The sequence below is a fragment of the Triplophysa dalaica genome, chromosome 4, assembly GCF_015846415.1.
Source record: "Triplophysa dalaica isolate WHDGS20190420 chromosome 4, ASM1584641v1, whole genome shotgun sequence".
NCBI lineage: Eukaryota > Metazoa > Chordata > Actinopteri > Cypriniformes > Nemacheilidae > Triplophysa > Triplophysa dalaica.
Window position 1 is genome coordinate 23,882,147 of NC_079545.1, and position 23,949 is coordinate 23,906,095.

Below are 23,949 nucleotides of genomic sequence, written 5' to 3' on the forward strand. Positions count from 1 at the left end.
TGATTGAGATCAAATCTTAACAGCTTAGACACCCATCTCTTGTGCACACTGTGGAGTCATCTGTTTGGGGAGGTACTGCTGAATGAACTCAGCCGAGTCAGGGGAGGTGGAGAAATCCCGGAGGGAACAGCAGATCCTCATTAATCCAATGTAATGTTCTCAGACTCCCATTGAGTCCTCTGCTTCTCCATCGACCTACATCCACAGCTATTATCAGATAGCTGTCATAACTAGAAGCAATACATGCAACCAGCCTTACAAACCATGTCACCTTTTCTCTGAACAACAAGATTTAAGTAGGTCATCATGATTTCCTCCTTTACATTTATTCATTTGGCGGACGCTTTTATCCAACGCTCTGTGTTTTGTTATAGTTATATTGTGATATTGTATGTATGACTATTTAACCAATGACCTATAGTCTATTGTAGCCAATAGGATGTCTTGGGAAAATGTTGACAAAGTCTACAGATAAAAGGTACAGTTTCACTCGCGCGTTTGACCGGAAGATGGCGCTACATTTTCACGAACCGTAAAAATTGAATTGTTGGAAGAACAACTGTCCTCCTGATTCGTTGTCATCACGTTTCTACATAAATTTTACGTAATCCTACCCACGATGCGTCCTAAATCCTAATTAAACAAAAATGTTATACTTTTTTAATTGTGTTTTTATATATATAGGTTACATATAGGTTATTCATTTACACATACCAACAAAGAAGTATTTAATGTAAGGTATCTGTTGATAATCTTCATCATTACTAACACTTACTATTAAATAAACCAGACTTTGATGTCACGTGTATTTTCAGTATGTTTAGCTCCATAGATTACTATTGTCATATACATTAAAAAAAAAAAATCCTTACACACCGCAGTACATCACAAATCAATTCATTCGCATCATTCGCACAAACGTACACATTGGTCGAGATCTTAATCGAGCAAACTGCCCAGTGCAAGACAGTTATTCGAGCCATCCCATCAGAAAACAGCGTCCACGCGACGCATCCTGTTCACACCAATCCTGACAATGGGAAGGAATCGGACAAAACAAGTTCGGTTGTCAAACGGGCGGATTGGGTAAAAACAAACCTCCCACTCGATCTACGGCGAGTCACGAGAGTTCGAACTTTATCAGTGTGACTGGGGAGTTCCAGAGCACGAGGAAGAGCTCTGCCACTCAGAAAACAACAAATAATCGAAACCGCTTATTTTTTATCGATATATTATTATGATACGCGGTGCCTTCTCCAAGCAGACAGAGAAAGACAGTTAGCTAGCGAGCTGGCTAAGCAAACTATCCTTAGGGGAAGTGGCGGCAGTCATCGTTGCAGGAGTTTCGCTATCTGGCTCGACTGCTAGCGTAGCCTACTCCGCCTTACACACCCACTTTTCGTCTGTTTGGTGTTTACACAGGTTTCGAATGACCTGGACTTAAACCAGCTTCGGCTTTTTGTTGAACACAAAAGAATGGTTTGGCTATATAGAGCATTTCACTGATGTTAGCAAGCTAGCGAGACGTATGGTGTACAAAGCTTATCGTTAGCCAGACCAAACTGGAGTCGGCCTGACAATACAGCGGCGTGGACTGTAGAAGTCGTGCTTTTGTCATTTATTAACCGCAGAACGCTAGTCTGACGCTCGTTAGCGTCTATGCAGTTGCTTCACTGGGGGGTATAGGAAGCGTTCCGCCTTTCTGAGTCCCTCTGGCTCTGAAGTGCCGGGCGCATCTCAGGAGGACCGGACTCCCAGCATGCTGGACTAAAAAGCGGTGATGAGCAGATTGGAGTTTTAGTCGCTTACGGTTGTTTTGGACTCTCCGTTGTCCAATTGGGGAAGGCAGGAACACACGGGCGAGAATGAAGAAGTTTGCACGTATGCCAAAGTCGGAGAGCGGAGGTCTCGGGGGTGGGTCTGGATCTGGTACTGGGAGCAGCAACGTTGGAAAGGTGTTTGCCGTCGGTCGGTACCAGGTCACCGTGGAAGAGCTGGTCGCTGAAGGTAAGCGATGAATAGAAAGTGTTTACCTCAAAAAAGTGAGATGCCAAAATGCCCCAACCCTCAAACAAATGCTTTATGTAGAGCCAGCTTGGTGGAAATTAAAGATACATATGGCTGTTTACTGTAGGTCGTTTTTTATTATATTGTTTGTATTAAGACCTGCTGCCACGAATGGCACTACCTGGACACATTACAAGTTAAACAGGAGTATTTTTAGAGATACATATGATAATCCAACGCATCGTTATTTGGAGTATTTACATTTTAGGTATGTGCTGATCACAATCTTGGCCTGTTGTTGTAATTTCATGTGACCTTCTGGCACTGCACCCGGATAAACAGGGTTCCCACAATTATTGCAGCATTTCAGCCGCTGGTTTGTGCCTTTTATTTTGCCATTGTGAGACTTCATCCAGGAACGTTTTGTCTATACTTGTTTAGTTTCAAACAACCAATTGCCGTTCTTTTAACTTTGCCATGACACAAAGTTCACCAAGTGTGTTGGGTTAAAAAAAAAATCCACCTATGCCTTCTCAATTGGGGCCACATCTTTTATATATTGACAAAGATATCCCCACTTACAAGATTTCATTTTTTGTGTACTCTTGAAAATTGATATAAACTTTTGTATACATTTTTAATTACATAATTCATTCATAGTGTGTTTTGCTAAGCCTCATCAAAAACCATTCATTTTTCTGTTCATACCATATTGTAAATGAAATCTAGTTTTTCTTAAAACCTAAAGGGTACAAATGATGTCCCCCTTAAAGTGATAGTTCATAAATATTCTGTCATCATTTACTCACTCTCTTATCATTCCAAATCTCTCTCTCTCTTTCTTTCTCTCTGTCTCTCTCTTTCTTTCTCTCTGTCTCTCTCTTTCTTTCTTTCTTTCTCTCTTTCTCTCTCTCTCTCTTTCTGTCTTTCGCAGAACACAAAACAAGATATTTTGAACCCCCATACACTTCTATTGTATGGACACAAAACCAATGCAGGTGAAGGGGGGCCAGTTAACATCTTTCTTCAAAATATCTACATGACTCAATATGCTCAAATAATGTGTTCTGCAGAAGAAAGAATGTCAAGTGGGTTTGAAATGACAATAGGGTGAGTAAATGATGCCAGAATTTAATTCGGGTGAACTATCACTTAAAGAGCTTGTTTATGGGATGTGAATGTTTTTGATCACTGGAGGCTTTGAGTCGTCGGACCATCGGTTGCACCTTTTAGTTTGTACAGAAGTGAAATTAGCGATCCAGTGAAACAGCTGAGTTTCACCTGTTGTTTTAAAAAAGCTCTTGTTTCTGGAAATTGGCAGAGTAATCTAGGGTCTGTTTAAGGGGTATTTGCGTGTGTGAAGGAGAGTTTAGTTATCCATCATGTGTTGATGTTATGGCCTCTGTTGTGTGTAGTCATTCTGTCATCTCTGTTTCCAAGCATTGGATGGACATTGTGTGTATGGTTTGGATCATGCGATCAGGCTTGGTTTGTGAATACATGCCTAAACATATAGCATCTGTTGTTTTTAACCGTTGGGAGGCTTCAAATAAAAAGGATTTGAGACCAGACCAGAGCCGCATTCTCAGTCATCCTTGACCATTTGACCCTTTTTATTTGAAAAAAACCTCGATACATTGAGCAATAGTATCGATAACGTCTCGTGGGCTGAAATGTCGCGATAAATCGCCATGTCGATTTTTTCCTCCACCCCTAGTATATAGTGTTTATCAATTTACCACAAGGATAGTTTCAATAGCAAATACTATAGTTTAGTGGTCGACCGATTATCGAACTGGCCGATTATCGGTGTCGGTATTAAGGATTTAGCCGATAATTGATATCGGTCATTTTCGATGCCGATTTGCGGATATAGTAATTTCATTTTGAAATGCGCTATTTGGCTCTGATGCAGCCAAGGATTTGGTGAGAGCAGCAGTCGGAACACGTCACTCTAATTTGTTGCCTAGAGTAATGCCCGCCCACTGCCCCTCTGATTTGTTGGGACTAAGTCACAACTGAATCCGGCCAATCAACGCGGGAGGCTGCGGAACAGAACGTTTTTTTCACTCTCACACCGAAAGCAGTTACTAACTGGAGCTGCTTCAGGTTCATGCTCTCTGAGGTAAGGCAGCATCAGATGTTGAAATAAATCACAATCCACTACACTGATGATGCAAAACACTGAGCAGCTTTGCGGGTTTCCTGCAGGTTCCGCAGGATTTATGCATTATTATCATGTAGCTATAATTCACTTCCATAATATAACAATGATTTTGCTCTACAAGCGAGCAGCATACTGCACACACATTTCTTGTAATTGATCGAGCTGACGTTTTGCACGTCGTTTTAAGTTACGCCATTGCAAAAATACAAGCCATTTTAAAGCACAATGAACTTGAATCGTCGGTCTTCAGTCAGAGTGCTCTCATGCACGCGCGCACAAACACACTCAGACTCCGCATCTCAAGCTGCTCGCGACAAATGTTTCGCAACTAATTTATACACATAAATGTTCAGAGACACACATGGGTTTGATTAAATGCCCGTCTTGCCGACAATACACTCAACTCAACTCAACTTTATTTATATAGCGCTTTTTACAATTTTCATTGTTACAAAGCATATTCAAGGAATAGGCTAATGTACTAAATAAGTGTGCCTTAAATATGCTTTTAATGTTATAGCTTCATGAAAACATTTGCGGTCTTTTCAACAACATGCACAATAAATCTATGAAGGCAATTCAATAATTTACACTTATTATATAAATTCTAATTGTGCTAGTTAATCCAATGATGAGCAAAATGATTAATTGAATAGTTCTAGTATTGTATACAATGTTTAAGTCATCGGAACATATTTTTTCCATAAATAAATGTAATTTATTCCATTCAATTCCTTTTTTTTATTTAGTGGTTTTTACAATGCATTTTTCTTTTCAAGCAGCTTTACATGAGAAAAGACAAATAAAACACAGAAAGAGGCAGAATACAGTGCGGTGCAATAAATAAAGCAATGGTGGTTTACAAAATGTTCACAGAATTCTGCTGGGTGCTCCCTTCTTTCTTTTGTTATTATTAATATAAGCGTTATGATTAAGATTTCTCAGTCAGACTTAAAAACATTTCAAATGTTTCAGAGCCTGCGTTCTTAATTTTTATATAAATGTAAGTTTTTATACCATATATATTAGTGGTCGACCGATTATCGAATTGGCCGATTATCGGCGTCGATATTAAGGATTTAGCCGATAATCGATATAGATAATTTTCTAAGCCGATTTGCCGATAAAGTCATTTAATTTTGAAATGCGCTTTTTGGCTCTGACGCAGCCAAGGATTTAGCGAGAGCAGTCGGAACACGTCACTCTAGGGGTTTGCCTAGAGTAATGCCCGCCCACTGCCCCTCTGATTTGTTGGGACTAAGTCACGAGTCCGGCCGAACAGAAAGTCTTTTTTCACTGTCACACCGAAAGCGCTGCTTCGGGTTCATGCTCTATGAGGTAAAGCAGCATCAGACGTTGAAATAAATCTCAATCCACTGCACTGAAGATGCAAAACACTTCAATATAATAAGTGCCTGATTTTCGGAGCAGCTTTGCGGGTTTCCTGCAGGTTCCGCGGTATTTACGCTTTATTATCATGTAGATATAATTCACATCCTCAGTATAACAATGATTTGCTCTGCAAGCGAGCAGCACACTGCACACGCGTTTCTTGTAATTGATCGAGCTGGCGTTTTGCACGTCACTTAAAATGACGCCATTTCAAAAATACAAGACATTTTAAAGCATAAAGAACTTGAATCGTCGGTCTTCAGTCAGAGCGCTCTCATGCTCATGTTATAGCTTCATGAAAATATTGCGGTCTTTTCAACAACATACACAATAAGCTATGAAGGCAATTCAATTATTTACACTTAATATATAAATTCAAATTGTGCTAGTTAATCCAATGATTAGCATAATGATTAATTGAAAAGTATTGTATGCAATGTTAAAGTCATCAGAACATATTTTTTTCCATAAATAAATATAATTTGTTACATTCAATTCATTTTTTCATTTGTTGCTTGTTGTTTTTTACTGTGTTGCTTGTGGTTTACAAAATGTTCACAGAATTCTGCTGGGTGCTCCCTTCTTTCTTTTATTAGTATTAATATAAGTGTTATGATTAAGATTTCTCAGTCAGAATTAAAAATATTTCAAATGTTTCAGAGCATCTGTTCTTAATTTCTATATAAATTTACGTTTTTACACCATATATATATCGGTTCAAAATATCGGTTATCGGTCTAATTTGCATGGAAATAATCGGTATCGGCCTGAAAAACTCATATCGGTCGACCTCTAATATATATATATGTCGATTCTGGTATCGGTATTGGTTTTCAGTCTAATTCACATGTAAATAATCGGCATCGGTATCGGCCCTGAAAAACGCATATCGGTCGACCTCTACTATAGTTCACTAAAGCACTTTTTGACTGAGTGTTCAATTTAACAGGACTTTTATTTTTAAGGGTCTTTGGGAAGACGCTTGAGTTTTTGTGTTTGCCGATAGCTTCACTCAAACAGTAAACGCTCGTAAATTAAACACTCAGAGCAACTCTGTAGATGAAGTTCATTTGTTTCACCTAAACCCGAGTGACCTGAGACCTCACATGGTTATCAAAACCCTCTTCTCTGACTTCTTCACTTCATTAAACAACTTCAGCATATGGAGATTCTTGCCGTATTTAGTCTTCTAACTATAACATCTATGGTTAGAAAATGGTCGTTAATAAATGGTTGTTAATAAATGGTCGTTAATATAAATAAATGGTCGTTAATAAATTAAACTTATTTGTAGCCTCAAAGATTGGTATAATCTGACATGCTAGCTGTGGTGATGTTGAGAGATAACAAAGGCATGATTGTCAGGTTCTCCACACTCTTCTGTTAGGATCCATTTCTGCTCCAAACATTTTGGCTGTACCGTGCACGAACAAAACATTTCTTACACAGCTTTGATAAAATAGGTCACTCAAGCTTTGAGTCAGAATAGGCTTGGCATCTCGCACCGTGTGTCGGCCCAGAAGAGTATCTTAAGTGATTATTTTTCAAAACAATATTATTGTATGATTATCCAACACTTAATTAATTGGCCTTAATCTGTATGTAATTGCTTATTTCTCATTTTGTGATGAATGGTTTCCATAAACTTTGTGTTTTGTATAGCTCTGACAAGGTCGATTTGTCTTAAACACAGCAGATTTTTTAGATGGTAGAAGATTCAAAAGTGTTGTGTAGAATTCAGACTCAATATCTCCGTAATATGATATTACCTACCTATGATTGTAAGTAGTTTTCTATCTATCTAATGTAGATTAGAGGAAATGTTCACCCAAAAGGAGAATTCTGAAGTTACTCCGTTTCAAACCTGCATACATTTCGTTGTTTGGTTGAACACAGAGAAAGATATGTGGACAAATGCTTGTGACCAAACAGTTCTTGGACTCGATTGACTAGCATAGTAGGAAAAATGGCAATGGTAGTGTATAATTCCCGATAACTGCTTGCTTTCATTCGTTCTTCAAAATATCTTCTTTTGTGTTCAACAGAACAAAAAACTATTAAGCTGTGTTTCCTAATTAAGTTATAATTATAAACCCCGTACAGTGTTTAATATGTCCTGCATCATTGTCTAAACAAGCAAATCCCATTCACTCGCAAAACATTTTTTTTCCGTATGTGCAGTGTGAGAAAAGTCTAGGAACACTTTTTCCAGAATCTGTTTTCTTTAAAAATCTCCAAAAGACTCATCTGTAAACTTCTTAAAGAAGAACAAGCCAACCTCAAGGAAAGCTGTCAATGTGCAAAATTTGTTAGCTTTGCACACAATGTGCAAAATCTGTTAGCTTCCCACCAAAAGCAAACTTTACTGTATTTTTAGAAGGTCATTCAGTACCACAGATAAATTTGTGAACATCATTGTGGTGTAAATTGGAGGAAGTTGATTAAACAGTGTTCTTTAGAAGATATCTGTGAGGATCGTGTGGGTCGGTGAAGTTTATGAAAAATTCTTCTGTCAAAATAGGATATGCTTCCAGACCTTGGGGATGTCAGGCAGTTGTGAAGAGAAACAAGAAGACAGAGACTTGCTGAAATTTACAGAGTGCTGTTGTGTTTCAGTAGCATTGCTTGACATGTGCTAATCTGTAATCATGCAAGTATAGCACGAAACGCTATAGTGGATTAGGCATTATTAAATACTACACTGTCAAAATAAAATCTGTTAAAAGTCTGGCAGCAGAGACAATAATATCGACTATCACAATTATTTCTGATGCCACTAATCGCCAAACAAAAAGTTGTAGCCGACAGGACTATCTCAGTGTAATCTTTGTAAATGTAGGAATTTTTAGGTAAATTAAGATTGTTGCAAAATTTACTTTTTTGTACCTTAAATGAAACAGAAAAAGACATTTGGGGAAATGCTAAAATATTACTTTTTAAAAATGTTCATCTGACTGTACAAGCTAAGTATATCAGATTCAGAACATGAAAAATGGCTCTGTACATGCAAAGTATTCGTTACACATCTAGACATTATTTGAGCATATTGAGTCATGTAGATTACTTATGCTGCCTGTAGGTGACTTGGATTGTCAGAGTTTTGGTCCCACTCGATGTCATCATATGCCTTCCAAAAATCCTTAAGTTATCTGCTGAAGAAAGAATGCAGGGGATGGATTGCAAAAGATGTAAAGAATGCAACTGGTAGTGCAACGCATACTATTTCTTTTAATTATGACTAGGCTTCATGAAGGCAAGTTGCATAACGAAGGTCTAATTTTTCAGTTTATACACCAGTGTCTTGAACAAGTGCAATTATACCAAATATGAACTGTACTTGTATTTGTAAGTTATACCAGGGGATTTCAAACTGTGGGTCGTGACCCACTTGTGGGTCATACAGTGGCATGAGATGTGTCGTAGAAAGTCACTTGGGTTTTGAATGACGCACAAAAAACTGTTTAGTCCAATTAATGACTGACAATAACAATAGCTTTGATATTTTACCATTAGATTTATAGTATTGTAGGTTAAATTTAATTTATTCTATTTAGGGAAAATAAAATCTCTTCTACTTGTAGAGGATGAATGTGTATTTTTGGTGGGTCTCAAGATAGATTATACCTGTCTAGGTGTGTCCTGGAATGAAAATGTTTCTGTGTGCAGTTCACATTAGTGCACCACACTGGAAAACAGCTTTTACATCAGCCAGATGAACCAAACTGTGACGTCAAATGGACTCGGCTCAGCACCAGAAACTCTTGTGTGGAAAGCCTCCTGACTAAACAGTTTTGTTTACCTGTCTTTAATAGAACGATGTGTTGTCTCTCGCTACTGTTCTAGAGCAGGGAAATAAATAACTGACCAGTATGTTAGAATAGCACTTGACCTGGTTACATATTAGTAACAACCCAGCGTAATATAGGCCAGTGTTATGAGTAGGATTTTATGGTTTGGAAAGCTCATCACAAGTACTAAAGATAACATTTGGTTGTTTTGATCAAATCAAGCTTACACATGTTTATCATGTGAATCAAGATGCTTTCTGTGCCATTGAAACTGGTTAAACTTTCTTTTCCTGGTTTGACATGCAGGGTTTTTTTTATGGGTCTGTAGGTAGCTCTATAGGTTGTACATAACGTGATGGAAAGAAATAATCGAAGACAGGATTTGTATTTATTTTTGTAGAGGAATTGAACACTATATACCACTTTGCAAGATAAAAAAAAAAAGAGGTCCATTTCCTTACTTCAGATATATAATTAAACCTTAAAGATGTTCAGTTAACAAACAAGTTTCATTGTAAATGTTCTGTTGGTTGTATTTGCCACGTTAATGTAGTGTTAAACCAAAACAGGAAGGGTTTCTTAACCATTGTTGTTCACGTAATGCAGATTGGTCTAGGGATGTCAAACGATTAATCGGATTCATAATAAAAGTTTGTGTTTACATAATATATGTCTATGTACTGTGCATATTAATTTTGCATTTGTAAACACAAAAATATACACACACATGTATTTGTATTAAGGGAATATTTAGATGTATTTATTTATATTTACCAGTAATTGAAATGATATATTAAAGTTGTTAATTTTTGTTAAATATATGCATGTATGTGTATGTGTTTATAAATGCAAATATGCATAGCACACCAGAGGTAGCCATAACCAAACATTCTCCGTCATTATAAACAAGTCGACCATGACGGCCCGCCACCGTCTCATTTGTTTCGCCATAGTTTCAAAACGAACTGAAAATCTTTTTGTAATAAAACAGCGTTCTCTAACGTTGTTTGTGGATCTGATGTAAGTTAAGGATTAGTTTGCGCCAACCCTGGGTTTTAGGTACCATGAAAGTAACTCGGCTTTAATCGGTGTTCATCACCATGTTAATTTATACTGCACGGCTAACCTGCTTCAGAGCAGATTAGCGATCCACACCAAAAGAGAACCAATCAGCGACGAGCAAATTTACTTATACTTGTTACAATAGCTAGTTTTTTTTATAATGTTTAATAAAATAAGGTACTAATATAAACAGATGTAAATATATATTACACATATAAAATAAATACAATAAAGGTTACTATATACATTAAGTAAAATCTGATTTTAGAGATAACATTTTCAGGCTTTCCCTTACACTCACATGAAATTAAATTCATTTATATTGTAATCATTTATTGTATTACATACAATATGTATTTATTTGCATTGGATTTTTTACATTCTTGTCTGTGGTGCAGCACATCTAGGAACACTTTGAGTTTCACTGTGTTAGGACATTTATCTTCTTTGTCAAATGAAGAAACCTTCTATTAAACAGCTTCAGTAAAATACAGTCAAAACCATACATTGACAGGGTACATCACATATCTTTAAACACTGCGATTTTTTTTTTTTCAAGTTACACTTAGAATTCACCTAAATAATGTATCATACAGTAGGCCTACGTTTTAAAATGTATAATAATTTTTTAATACTTTATAGCCTACAACATTCCCTAATGCATCTGTGTTGTGTCAGTACTTTAAGGAAGGTCAAGTAAATGGGGATCCGTACAAAACCCTTAAAATGATTTAAATATTTGACCAAAACTCAATTTCAAACTTCAATACGATCTTCTCTATGTTCTATGACAGTACTGTTTGATAGCATGTATGTAAGAGGTGTTTGATATCCTAACCACAGAACCACTTCAACATGGCATTTTCTAGTTAGCCGTCTTTATTTAGAATCAGCTTCTCTAGTGTATTTTGCTCACATTTCTTCTGTGACCTATGCAGGTAGACACTTCAGTTTCTGGGGAAGGTTGTGAAATGTCCTACAACAACAGAGACATCAGTAACAAAAATATAATCCTCACATTCACACGTGTGTCATATTGAATAGAATGTGTTTACTATATAGTCATTTAACTTGAGCATTACCTCAATCAGCAATGTTTCTGAAACACTTCTCTCTTGCGTAGACAGCAGAAACAGTTTTACTCTGTGGCTGGAATATATTTTTGTGTTACTAATATTGGCGCATATTCATTTCCTTAGAAACATACGGAACTGTCTCTATCTTCAGTTGACAAAGAAACTACATGAGCTGCTTCATGGTACCAACAAAGCATGATCACGCTGGTTTGGTTTTGTCAACCCAAAACTTATCCTGTAACCCTGAATTTGTTCAGCAACATGGCCCCCGGTCTCATCGATTTATGCATAAATAACATGAGTTTACGCTTTTCGGATTGCGCGTTCTCAGACCCTCTCGTCGTGTGCTCTCATACATACACAGGCACGCTCAACCAGAGAGTGATAGTGACTTGCATCATTTTGGATAAACCTTAACTTTCAGTGAGTGGAAAAATGTCTCTGCGTCTTCTCCGTTCATGACCTAACAGCAGCTTAAAGTTACTTGTAAGTTATTGAATGAATGATTACAAAACAGCGTGTAGCCTACAAGCACCTGCCATTGTTACTTACTGGACGTGTGAACATTTGTCGGTATTTAGTATTTTATGTCTGACAACAAATGTATTAAATATGTAAACGACGTCGGCTTTATATATGTATTGAAATATAAAAAGTTCAAAGAATGGTTACGTCCCGATGACGTCACAAACATGATAATTAGCACGTAATCTCATCTTGCACCATAGTGACGGGTGAAAAAAGATTATGACAAATTTTTGACGAGCCATATGTCAAAATGACGGACAATGAAAATGTCTAGCGCAACCTCTGCAGCTCATATTTTGTAAACACAAACTTTTATTCTGTATGTGATTAATCACATTACTTGTAAAATATTTTTTTTTCATAGAATAATAGTATTGTTATATTTTATATATGTTACTGCAGTATGTTTTAGAAAGTTGTAACAAACCTAGTTAAGCATTTATTTCAAATTCATATTTTTTTTATTTTTTAAACATTCTTTTATTTACATTCTGTGGGCAGTTCATCAGCGAGTTAGAATAAAATGTATAATAACATTTAGCACATTTTATTAAAAAAATGTTTTATTCAAAGTCACTTCATTGACTACGTTTACATGCACCCTCATAATGCGATTATAATAGGATTTGGCAATACTGCGATTATGCTTTTCCCCTTTTTTAAATGCAACCATTTGATTTAAAGAATGTGATTAATCACAGTAAGCATAATCAAAGTTACATATGTAGCCAGCAACATACACGTACTTTATCTGAGATCATCGTTTGTGCTATGTATTATAGCAAATAATCAGGCTAATACAACTCCCATGTAAACTGGAGCAAAGAGGTGTTCTCATGTCGTCTACATGTTACTGAGATTAAGTCCTTACTGTGATTATTGAAAAGAATCGTATTATTGATGCGAATGTAAACGTAGTCTAGTTAAAACCACTTTTTATCCTCTTATACAATTAAAAATAAATATGAATATTAATTTGAGTTTGTTACCCAGACATTAAATAAGGGTTAAGTAAGATTCTAAGAAGCAAGTTTCGTGTGTCTCAGTGTCTGTGTCTCTGGAGCCTCTTAAGTCTGGTGATACTCTGCACTGGTGAAGCATTTTAGAGTTTGACAAAATCTCACACTGCTCCCCGTCTCTGTATTCTCCATCAGCAGTATGCAACTGCCAGAGAGCTCTCTTGCTCAATGCCATGGTGAACCCTGACACACTTTCTGAGCCGTCTTCTGCATCTGAGGTCTTTTTTCTGTGAGCTTTGCTGAGTGGTTGTTGAAACTGCTTTATCTGCACTAAACGATAAGTGTGAATAGACGTATGTGAACTTCATGACTCGCCACAATGTGTAGCGATAAGCATTTTCATGGGTAACTGATAATAAACTTGTACCGCTACCCAGTTCTGCTGCTCGTATCTTCTACAATCAAGTAGGCTAAAGTGCTTATTTAGATGAAGAAATGAGGTAATTTGCTCAAGGCCGGTTAGAGGGAAGAAAGGTGGGCAGATGAAGAAGGGATATTAGCAGGAGATAGAGGCACAGGGCCAAGCCGTTGTCATTATAATAGATGCCTGCCTGTTAAATGTGCTACTGGTATAGTGATGTCATAGTTCTGGATTTATGACGGAGGTGAAAAAGCACAAAAAGCATTAGGTCATTGTATTCCTGAGTCAGTTTGAATAATACCGGATTAAAATGATTAAATGCACCTGTCATGCATCATACCCCCTACTTTCTGCTGTTTTCATCTGAACCTGGATCGGTGCATTGTGAACTGGGCAAGTACAGAGTGTGTTTATCTTCTGTCATCACATACAAAATTTGGGAACATGTATCCTTGTCACATAGTGCATTGTGTTGTGTACAGTAGGTCCAGAACAACTAAAGCACTATATGAATCAAAAATAGTTTCATGCTGTCATTTAGAACACGGCGAATTCCACATCATAGTAAATCTTTATATATCTTTTCCACAAAGTCTCTTCGGGGTCTTGATTTGCGGGTCTCCATGCAAATATGTTTTCAGTTCAGGGCGGCTAAACAAGCATGAGTTTGTTAGGCAACAAGTGCAGCATTGTAGGCCCTCTTTTGTGTCAGGGCACCCTGTTTTAATGCTGGCCGCTCCGTGACTCAGCATGCTGTTAATGAGAAAAGGCTTGCCAGTCATACGTTGCCAGGATTCATTCACCCTGAAACGGATGGGAAGAGCGTTGTGGAGACATGGCGCTCCTCTCTGCTGCATGTTGGTTCAGAAATCCCTGCCACCGGGTAGGCGGTCAATACTCGCATTCATTGAGCTTCACGCTTGGATGCAGATTGGAAGCTTAAGCTAGATGGCTGGATTTTAAAATGTGTTGTGAAGTTTTGGACTTTGTTGCAATTGTTAGCCCGCACGCTTTAAAGTGAAGTTGAAATGCAATGTTTTCATTCAAAGTTGTTTAGTTTGGGTGGCGTTTCCTCATCTAAAATCAATTTATTAGCCCACTAAGATTGTCACTGTTTTTTGCATCTTTCACTGTCTCAATGTATTGAGGTCACTGGTGAATCTAAACTAACATATTTTTTGGTGGTTTTGTATGGCAGGAGGTTTTTCTATGGTGTTTCTGGCCCGCACACACAGTGGCGTAAGATGTGCCCTGAAAAGGATGTATGTGAACAATGTCCACGATCTGAACATCTTCAAGCGGGAAATCACAATTATGGTAAGATCTATCTGTCATCAGATTATTAGGTTTGGCTATGCTCCTGTAATTGAGGTCATGAAGACATGATTCACTAATTCGGCTGTTGAAGGATTTGTTTGTTCCCCAAAAAGTCCAGACTTGAATCCCATTTTAACTATTACATTCGATATTTCGGTGAAACATAAGCTTCCAGGTCCCATCACCTGACCTGACGTCAGTGCTGGACCTCGCTGATGTGTCTAAATGCCAGTGAATTCTTGCAGCGTTCTAACATCGAGTGGAATGCAATCCAATATGAATACAACTTATTACTTCAAAAACGAATGAAATAACTGTGCATTGTTTTAAAATTAAATGTTTAAAGCAAATATGGGTGTTGTGTTTGAGTGTCACATACTTTTGGACATGAAGTCTATATGCACATAAGAGATTAGATTGTTCAGAACATGTTCTACAATGATAAGGTGTTGATGTAACTCTGTTTCATTATTTCCGGTTTGATAATTTTAGTGCTTCAACTTAAACTTATCATGCTACAAAAATGCCACAGTTCTAATTGTTGTTTAGTTTGAGATTTTCAAGTAACATTTCAAGTCTTTACAGAGTTATTATAGTTTTGAATTTAGTTTGACTAATATATCAAATGAGTATGTTATATATATATATTTAAATAGTTGTCATTGTATTATTTATTTGTTTTTTTATATGTTGCTATGTAAGATTAATCCTTTTTAGTTTAATTTTAATTTAGTTTATTATAGGGATGCACCGATCCTACTTTTTCCTTTCCGATCCGATTCCGATACCTGAATTCTGTGTATCGGCCGATACCGATTCTGATCCGATACTAGCACTGTTTTTCATGATCAAAGTAGACTTGCATATTTTAACTTTTATTGCCAGAGGTGGATAGTTAAGAATGTTTACTTTCAAGTACATTTTAAAATATATGTACTTTATCAGAGAACTTTGGACAAAAAAATACTTTCCTACAGTATGAAGCACAGCATATTTACTCCACTACAGTCCATACATTTTTTTATTTTTTTTTACTTTAAATCCATGAGTACATTAAAATCTACCATTTTCCTTCACTTAAGTATTTTTACTTAAAAGTATGATTTTTTTTAAATGTTATTTAGTGCTTTATTTAACTTAAAAATACATACAAAACAAAATGTGGTCTCATTAAGCACAGATACTTACAAAATGTTTAACAAATAAATTTCTGTTTATTGCACAAAGCTATCACAATATAAAAGTCTCCAAACTCACTCATGCACATCCTGGACACAAAATGATGCGCTTAATACATTCGCTTCTACGTTATTTAAAGTCATGCGCATTGGACGCAGAATGATGCGCTTAATGCACCCGCTTCACTCACGCACATCCCGGATAGAGATGATCCTGTTGTCGCGGGGATCTTTGCTTCCCAAGTTCAAAACAGTTATAACACAAAGAGAAGAGATATGTTATGTGTTTAAATCATAGAACATTGAATCCATCCTAAAGTTTAAAGTTATGTATGAATGACGCATAACATAGACCGCTTCCAGTGCTTGAATCTAATAACGTTACACTCAGCGAGTACAGTCTCCGGCAAAATGCATTTTAAACAAAACCAAAGTCTACTATCTAGTGATTAGGAAGAATATTAAAAACTTTGGAAAGAGTAACGTCTTGACTGTTCCCGGACACACGCATGCTGGATTGAGATTGACAGATGACCGCACCAGCGGAGGTCAGAGTTTTTTAATTATGCTATATTGGTTTATTCCTCGCATAAAGCTATCAAAATACATGACAACGAATACAGTGCATGACACAGTTTATGGTAATTTCCTGATGGATAGTCCTTTATGAAGCTTTAGAGTAACTTCCACGGGTATCGCAACGGATCGGACTGATGAGAACCCGTCAGTCCGATACCCGATCCAGCAAAAAACATCCGGATCGGCCCCAATTCCGATCCAGAGTATCGGATCGGTGCATCCCTAGTTTATTATTATAACTTTAGTGCGTTAAACTTATTTCAGTTTATTTCTGTCGCTACATTAAAATTTTGTTTGTTTATTTTTTCCAAATTATTTTTATAGATTTCAATAGACACAAACGCTTACGAAGTTTTCATTTTAGTAAACTAAAATATCCTTGGGTCTAATATGGTATTTGATTTAGCCTCGCAGAAATGGTGTAATCGTTTTAGTTTAAACTCTTAAGATAAACTAATGTTCAATGCTATTTTTGTTCTCACAGAAAGAATTGTCTGGCCATAAAAACATAGTGCGGTATCTGGACTCGACCACAAATGCTGTTGGAGACAGTGTATGGGAGGTTCTGATTCTCATGGAGTACTGCAAGGGTAATTCAGCTTTGTTGAAAAATAAACAATGATCTATCCATTATATCGCTCCATCTCGATCTCTTTATGTGACCATGCATTATGTATAATTATAAGAATGCAAGCTCATACATGAGTTGCATTAAGTCCCTCTGTTGCCTGTCCAACTGTTTCAATCCTATAAACCTCATAATGTCTGTAATTAAATAGGGGTTTGACAGAGGTAAAAACTTATGCAGTTTAGCATTGATATTTCAAATGATGCCTTTGTATTAATCTACTAGATCTGATGAATTTTGTTTTTGTTTATATAGCCTATCTAATGTGTATATGTTCACCTATTGTTATATAACGTGATTCTGCAATGTTTGTTGATGGAAATGTTGCTGTGCAGCTGGTCAGGTGGTGAAGCAGATGAACAAGCGGCTGCATGTTGGATTCACAGAGGCAGAAGTGCTCAGTGTATTCTGTGACGCCTGCGAAGCGGTTGCCAGACTCCACCAGTGCAAAACTCCAATCATCCACAGGGACCTAAAGGTAGAAAACAGTGTTAACAATATTACAGAACGTTTTAAGCAGTTTCAATATAGATGATTGATGAGTTCATTTCCAACATAGTGAAATGCTTCACTTAAGGTAGAGTCGGCGTGAAGCCGTAGACACAAGCACGGATCATGTGCCTGTGTTTTATCTTTGTGATTTCATAATTTCTCTTGAGCAAGTATGAAACACTTTTGTCTGTATATGTTTGCTCAACAGGAGAGATAGATTTAGGACACTTATGGTTAGATTAGGGAACCATGTCCATGACCATTTCTGCTTAACTCGGTGATACCAGACATGATCTCTCAATTACTCAGCCTGCTAACGTTATTACTAGAAGGCATTAGTGAAACCTAGGCAAAAACAAGCCTGTTATGCTGCGTCTGTGAAAAACAGCAGTGTTTGAAAGAGGCACAGCCACCCTTTTGGCAGAAAACTGTGGGAACAGACCAATGGTGCCATCGAACAGAGAACACTTTTCCCACCAGTCAAAACCAATCGCAGTCTAAAATAATTAGATTCAATTCAACATTAAAGTGAAGGAAATGAGTTTGTTTACTATTTTGACTTAAAGGCATTGTTTCTACTTATTCTCATGTCACACGAAATAGGTGATTTCAGGTTGGTGCGACACTTTTTGACATTGAGATGAAACCTGAATTCAGTTGAGTTATAGGCAAACGTCTACCCTTGTGATAAGGACATACAGTTATCAAAACAGAACATATAAGCATAGGCCGTAGAGAAAATAATAAGTGAAATGAATATGGAAATGTATTAAAAAGTTATTTATCGAAAATCTTGCTTATTACTCATTTGAAATGTGCATTTATGTTTAGTAAATCGCTGCTGTCCTTTTGAAGCCTTGTATCTCTATAGGAATAATTACTTTAAAAGTGTTTTGTTCTGTTGTACACAAAAGGAGATATTTTGAAGAATGTAGTGCATACAGTTCTGGGGCACTTTTGATGACCATTGTAATTTGTCCTACTGTGGTAGTCAATGGGGTCCTTTTTAGTTACAAATATTCGTCCACACATCTTTCTCTGTCTTCAAGTTTTTACAGATTTGGAACAACAAGAGAGTGAGTAATTCATGACAGAATTTTATTTTTTGGGTGAACTATAGCTTTAATGTTTGTCACAGGGTCTTAAAAAGTATTAAAAAGTCCTGGTCTACACAGTATGCAATCATTGAAGAAATACAGTGTTTTTTCCATTTCCTGGTAAACAGTGAATTTGGACATCCAAGGTTTCAGAAGGACAGCGACAATATACATAGTATGCTGTTGCAGTATGCCAACGTTAATCATAGGTATCATGTGCAAGATCTCCGTTGTTTTTGTAGAGCACATTTGTTTTTACATTTATTTTCACATTTCACTTCCTCTTTTTTTGTATTTTGAGATGTAGCAGCAGGAAGTTCTGCACATCCATCTTTTAGGTTATTGATATGCAGAAGACAGGGCTCAACGCTTTTCAAGGATTTTTTCTACTGGCCCAGTCGGGCAAGTGATTCAAATTTTTACTGGCCCTGCCAAAATTTTCTATGGCCCCTTCACAAAAAAAGTGTTAAATAATATCTAGTTATTTGTTTTTTGTTTTTTTACATATGTTATCTTAATAAATAAGCGTATGATACCATAAAAACTATTAGCCTATAATTAAAAAATGTCAACTATTGTTGAAAACAACTAATCAGTTAGTAATCAAATAAGATCAAGTTAACAAAGTATGTGCAAAAGCACAGATAAATGTAATAAAGCAAACATACAAATAATCAGTGTTTTTCAGGTGTTTTAGATAAATAATAGTGTTTATCAGGTACAGAAATTAAATAATATAAATACTTTATGTTCTTTACTTTATTAACTATAATATTGATATAACCTTACTAAAGTTATACTTTAATCTGTGAAGAGCAGTGAGTGCTTTCTGCCTCATTCTTTGTTGTTCAATTAACAAAACTTAGACGTTTATTATGCTGCTGCCCCTTTAAGAGAAGCACGGATCTGATACACACGCGTTTTGTTCCCGTTAGACATAATTGAATACGTTTTACAAGTATACTTGGTAATATTGGCATAATTTTATCTCGATATGTGAGATTAAGAGTAAGAAGATGTGAAAGAGAACTTAATTCAGCATTTTGCGCGTGGTCTGATGGGGCATTCAGGCTGCGCTCGTATCTTAAACAGCACGTGAGAACCGAATCCAGTCCTCTTTTGCATCTTCTTGGGAATATTCCATGACTATACAGCACTGGCTTGATCGGGCAAGTGACAGTTCTCTCAACTGGCCCGAGGATCTCCCATGCTTGCCCGATGCCATGGGGCAGTCCTTTAAGTCGAGCCCTGAGAAGATGCAGAAGATTGAGTTTGACAAACATAAGAATTCAGATAATATAATGCTTTATAACATTTCAATCTTCTGTCTCTGGATTTTGAATCGAAAGTCACTAATATAGGTTTGAATGTGTGTGTTGACAGGTAGAAAACATCCTCCTGAATGACCAGGGACACTACGTCTTGTGTGACTTTGGCAGTGCCACACATAAAGTGCTGCTTCCACATAAAGATGGAATAACTGCAGTGGAGGACGAGATCAAGAAGTAAGACTCTTTCACCTACACTGTGAGGAGACCTTTAGTGCGGGGTTCATGTTTATATTTGTCATAGTCGTGGCAAATAATACATACAAGGACAAAAAGTGCCTTTGCCTTATATGACCAGGATATTTACATTTGAGCTATGTAATAAATTCTTAAAATCCTCTAATGTATTGCAGGAAACCGCTTACCATTTTGACTTTTGTTGTTGCTTGTTCTGCTGCCAAGAAGTCAGTGGTTTTAAACCTCTCATTGTTCTCGATCCTCTTTGCTCAGGTACACGACTCTTTCATATCGTGCCCCAGAAATGATTAACCTGTACCAAGGGAAAGCCATCACCACAAAGGCTGATATCTGGGTAGGCACCAAACACAAGCACACTCACGTTCCTCCCAATCTTTCTCTTTCCCTCACCGACTCCCAGCCAAACACTCACGTTCCCATTTTCTCGCTCCCTCTCTCCCAGTCTCTCTCTCACACACATGCATTCACAAGCTGGAGAGCTGGTTTGGTCAGACTGACACGGCAGGCACATAGGCCAAACCGGTTTCCTCCATAAATAAGGGCTCTCAGGGGAGTGCTTTACAGCAGTCCTTCAAATCCTGGCATTGTTTCAAAGTTGGGGCTTTGTTGATGTTTTTTGCCTCAGTTTATTAAATATCATGCAGTGTATGAGGGCGTTCAGATGTGAAAATGGTTTAGGTTGTTTTGTGAAGTAAATTACACTGTGTACATGTTCAAGGTTCTGATTTCACAATATCACAACAAGTACCGATTGACCATATTAATAGTTGTTGGGTTTTGTTCGATTGGTTTGTTTACTACTGTATTGGCATTTGGTGCGGCTGTGTGAATAAAAGTTTTACACCCTATCGTTCTAAATCTAACAACCAGCTTTAGAAGGTTTGTCATGCTTTTGCATGCTGTTCCTTTATGACTATAAAGGGGGTGTGTGTCTCAAGATGCATTCAGTCAGATATTAAAGAAATAGTTCACCTTCGAAATGAAAATTCTGTCATTATTTACAGGTCTGCAGAACACAAAAGTAGATATTTTGAAAGAAGTTGGTAACTGAAATACATCTTGTAAAATGTCCCTATTAGCATTGATTGTGTGTTCATACAATAGAAGTCAATGGGGACTGTTTTTGGTTACCGACATTTTTCAAAATATTTCAAAACTTTTGTGTTTTACAGTTTTAAACAGGGTGAGTAAATGATGACGCCATTTTCATTTTGAAGTTGAACTATTCCTTTAAGCATGTTTACGAGATCTTTTTGAAGCAAGCTGTTCTGCGCATACAAGACTGATGGAAAGCAATGAAGAAAACACTGGCTGTAGTTTCCTGGTTTCTGGCTGCGTTGTAAAGACAGGAATGAGGGTTAACTTCCTCTTTAACACTGTCATGCTGTGACAGAAGTATTGTAGACAAATTTTGAGCTTTTCTTACTATAAAGAACCTGGACTTTTGAAGTATTCCCCCAATTTCCAGAGTTATTTTATGCAAATTGTTTCTTGTAATAGATGTCACTATTGCAGATGATAATGGTAGAGCTTGCTTTGGTAGGAAGAGGAATTGTACGACAGTACTTCCTGCCCATTTGCTAGCTTTAAAATAGAAGGAATTCATCTTGTGCAGCTGTCACCTCCACAACTGCTTCACAGTGCTGTGTCTACATTTGAGCATCGAAAACATATTAGAATTGGTTAGAAATGCATAAAGTTTTTATTTGTGACTTGGTTTTTAGTGAAATTACAGATTCTTGCTTTTCTTTTCCTCTTGTATATTCTCTTTCTTGCTCTCAGGCACTTGGATGCTTGTTGTACAAGCTGTGTTTCTTCACACTTCCATTTGGGGAGAGTCAAGTTGCCATATGTGACGGCACCTTCGCTGTTCCGGATGGTTCAAAATTCTCCACCAAGTTGCACTGTTTAATCCGTAAGCACTTTTCAATGATTCCCAAAAGATCTGAAAAAAATATTATTTTGTGGGAAATTGCACAAGAGCTGTGGAGCGTTTTAAATAATGGTTTAGTTAAGCAACAGCTCCACCATCTGGTTGAACAGAGGTCCTGCATCCTCCTGTTATGCTCACCGTCATAGAGTTTCATTTACAATAATAGATTCTGGGTAGAGTTTATTCCATTTGGCCCTCAGAATTAAAAGATGTATAGACTTTGTCATCTTAAAGGGATAGTTCAGCCAAAAACTCCAATTTGCCATTTATTTACTCGCCATCTGACATCTCGGATGGCCTGAGGGTGTGTAAATAAACGTCAAATTGGAGTTTTTGGCTGAATTATCCCTTTAACCTCATTCACTTGCTTTTCACAGGATACATGTTGGAGCCCGATCAAGAAAAGAGACCTGACATCTATCAAGTGTCTTACTTTGCCTTCCGGTTAGCCGGAAAGGAGTGTCCAGTGCCAAATCTTTTTGTAAGTTCCTACACACAGAGGGAAGATGTTGTTAATTTGTTGCCTTTTTCATTTTTAACGTGTTGAATTTGATTTCTGCAATGCAGAACTCCCCCATTCCAACCTCATTGCCAGTGTCCCTTACTGCTAGTGATATTGCTGCTAAGAAGAGCCAGACAAAAGCAAGGTAACTGCACTTCACGTGTGATTTTCCGATAGTTTGAATGGAACAAATCTTGTAAATATCCTGTCCTCACCTTGAATTTTTCTTTGTCAGAATAACGGATTCAGTTGGACCAACAGAAACATCAATCGCACCCAGGCAAAGACCAAAAGCTGCAAACAATGTTCTGCCTTTGGCCAGCACTGTAACTCCTGTGAAGATGACTGTACCCTCAGGTACGGTTAGCAACGGCCAGAAAGGTGAGAAATAGGGAGGACGGAAGTTTTAGTTTTGTTTTGAATAAGCTTTATATGTGTCCATTTTGATCTCAGCTCCTGGAAATGAGCAGCTGCCGGCTGCGCAAATGCCGAGCAGCAGTCAACAGAACAGAGTGTTACAGCAACTGCAGCCTGGAGACCTCCGACTACAACAATTACATCATCAACAACAACAGCAGCAGCACAACATGCACCACCATCAACAACAAATCGCCGCACATCAACTACAGTACATGCAACAGGTACTGAGCACCAATGTGCACTATTGCCAGGTCTTATTCAAGGGCTTCAGGCCTTACTGACAGATATAGTAGAATATTGTAAATCTTAAATTCTAGTCAATATACTGCAGTTCTTCATTCTCATGAAAAACATATTTGCAGCAGCTGCATAAAATATTTTTGTATTAGAGCAGGACCTGTTGGTTTGTCTTTGTTTGTATTGAACACTTTGGTGCTGTTAGGCACGATGACTATAATGTTTACATATGATACACATAACCTAAAACAGAGTGCCCTTTTATTTGTATCAAGCTTTTTTAGGTTTCCAGAGAAAGCTTGTAGTGTTCAAAAAGAATGACCTATTAATGCCCTGTAAGAAAAATTTCATTTGAATGACAAAGTTCTTAAATGCTCTCCAATATGTTTCAAGATGTACATTTAAAGCGGAAAAACAAAGATATGAATGCGATGAGTATAATAATTGTTTCATGCTATGTTCATCTGAAACATATCTAATGTGTAGTTCCTATATAACTTCCCCAGTATTTTGCCAGTTTTATCTTATGTCACTGCATCTCTGAACACACAGGTGGCGCTGCATGATTTTGTTTTGATATTTTTAAAACATGCACAGCTTGGGCAACACTCAATCCTATACGTCTTATACGTCTCACTCC

The 23,949-nt window shown here is 37.2% G+C and overlaps 1 protein-coding gene across 2 annotated transcripts in view; it reads left to right on the forward strand.

The window, feature by feature from the left end:
• Positions 1–992: 992 nt before the first annotated feature.
• LOC130419015 (BMP-2-inducible protein kinase-like) overlaps positions 993–23,949 on the forward strand; it is a 33,278-nt gene continuing 10,321 nt past the window's right edge. Inside the window, exons 1-11 of one of the 2 annotated variants that reach the window (XM_056745354.1) lie at positions 993–2,007; positions 14,599–14,717; positions 16,959–17,064; positions 17,438–17,580; positions 20,075–20,196; positions 20,470–20,551; positions 22,000–22,132; positions 22,528–22,631; positions 22,718–22,797; positions 22,888–23,009; positions 23,106–23,293. In XM_056745354.1, the coding sequence (XP_056601332.1) occupies positions 1,866–2,007; positions 14,599–14,717; positions 16,959–17,064; positions 17,438–17,580; positions 20,075–20,196; positions 20,470–20,551; positions 22,000–22,132; positions 22,528–22,631; positions 22,718–22,797; positions 22,888–23,009; positions 23,106–23,293 (1,341 nt within the window). In that variant the 5' untranslated portion in view covers positions 993–1,865. Of the gene's footprint in view, positions 2,008–14,598; positions 14,718–16,958; positions 17,065–17,437; positions 17,581–20,074; positions 20,197–20,469; positions 20,552–21,999; positions 22,133–22,527; positions 22,632–22,717; positions 22,798–22,887; positions 23,034–23,105; positions 23,294–23,949 lie in introns of both variants that reach the window. The other variant, XM_056745352.1, reaches the window with a different exon arrangement.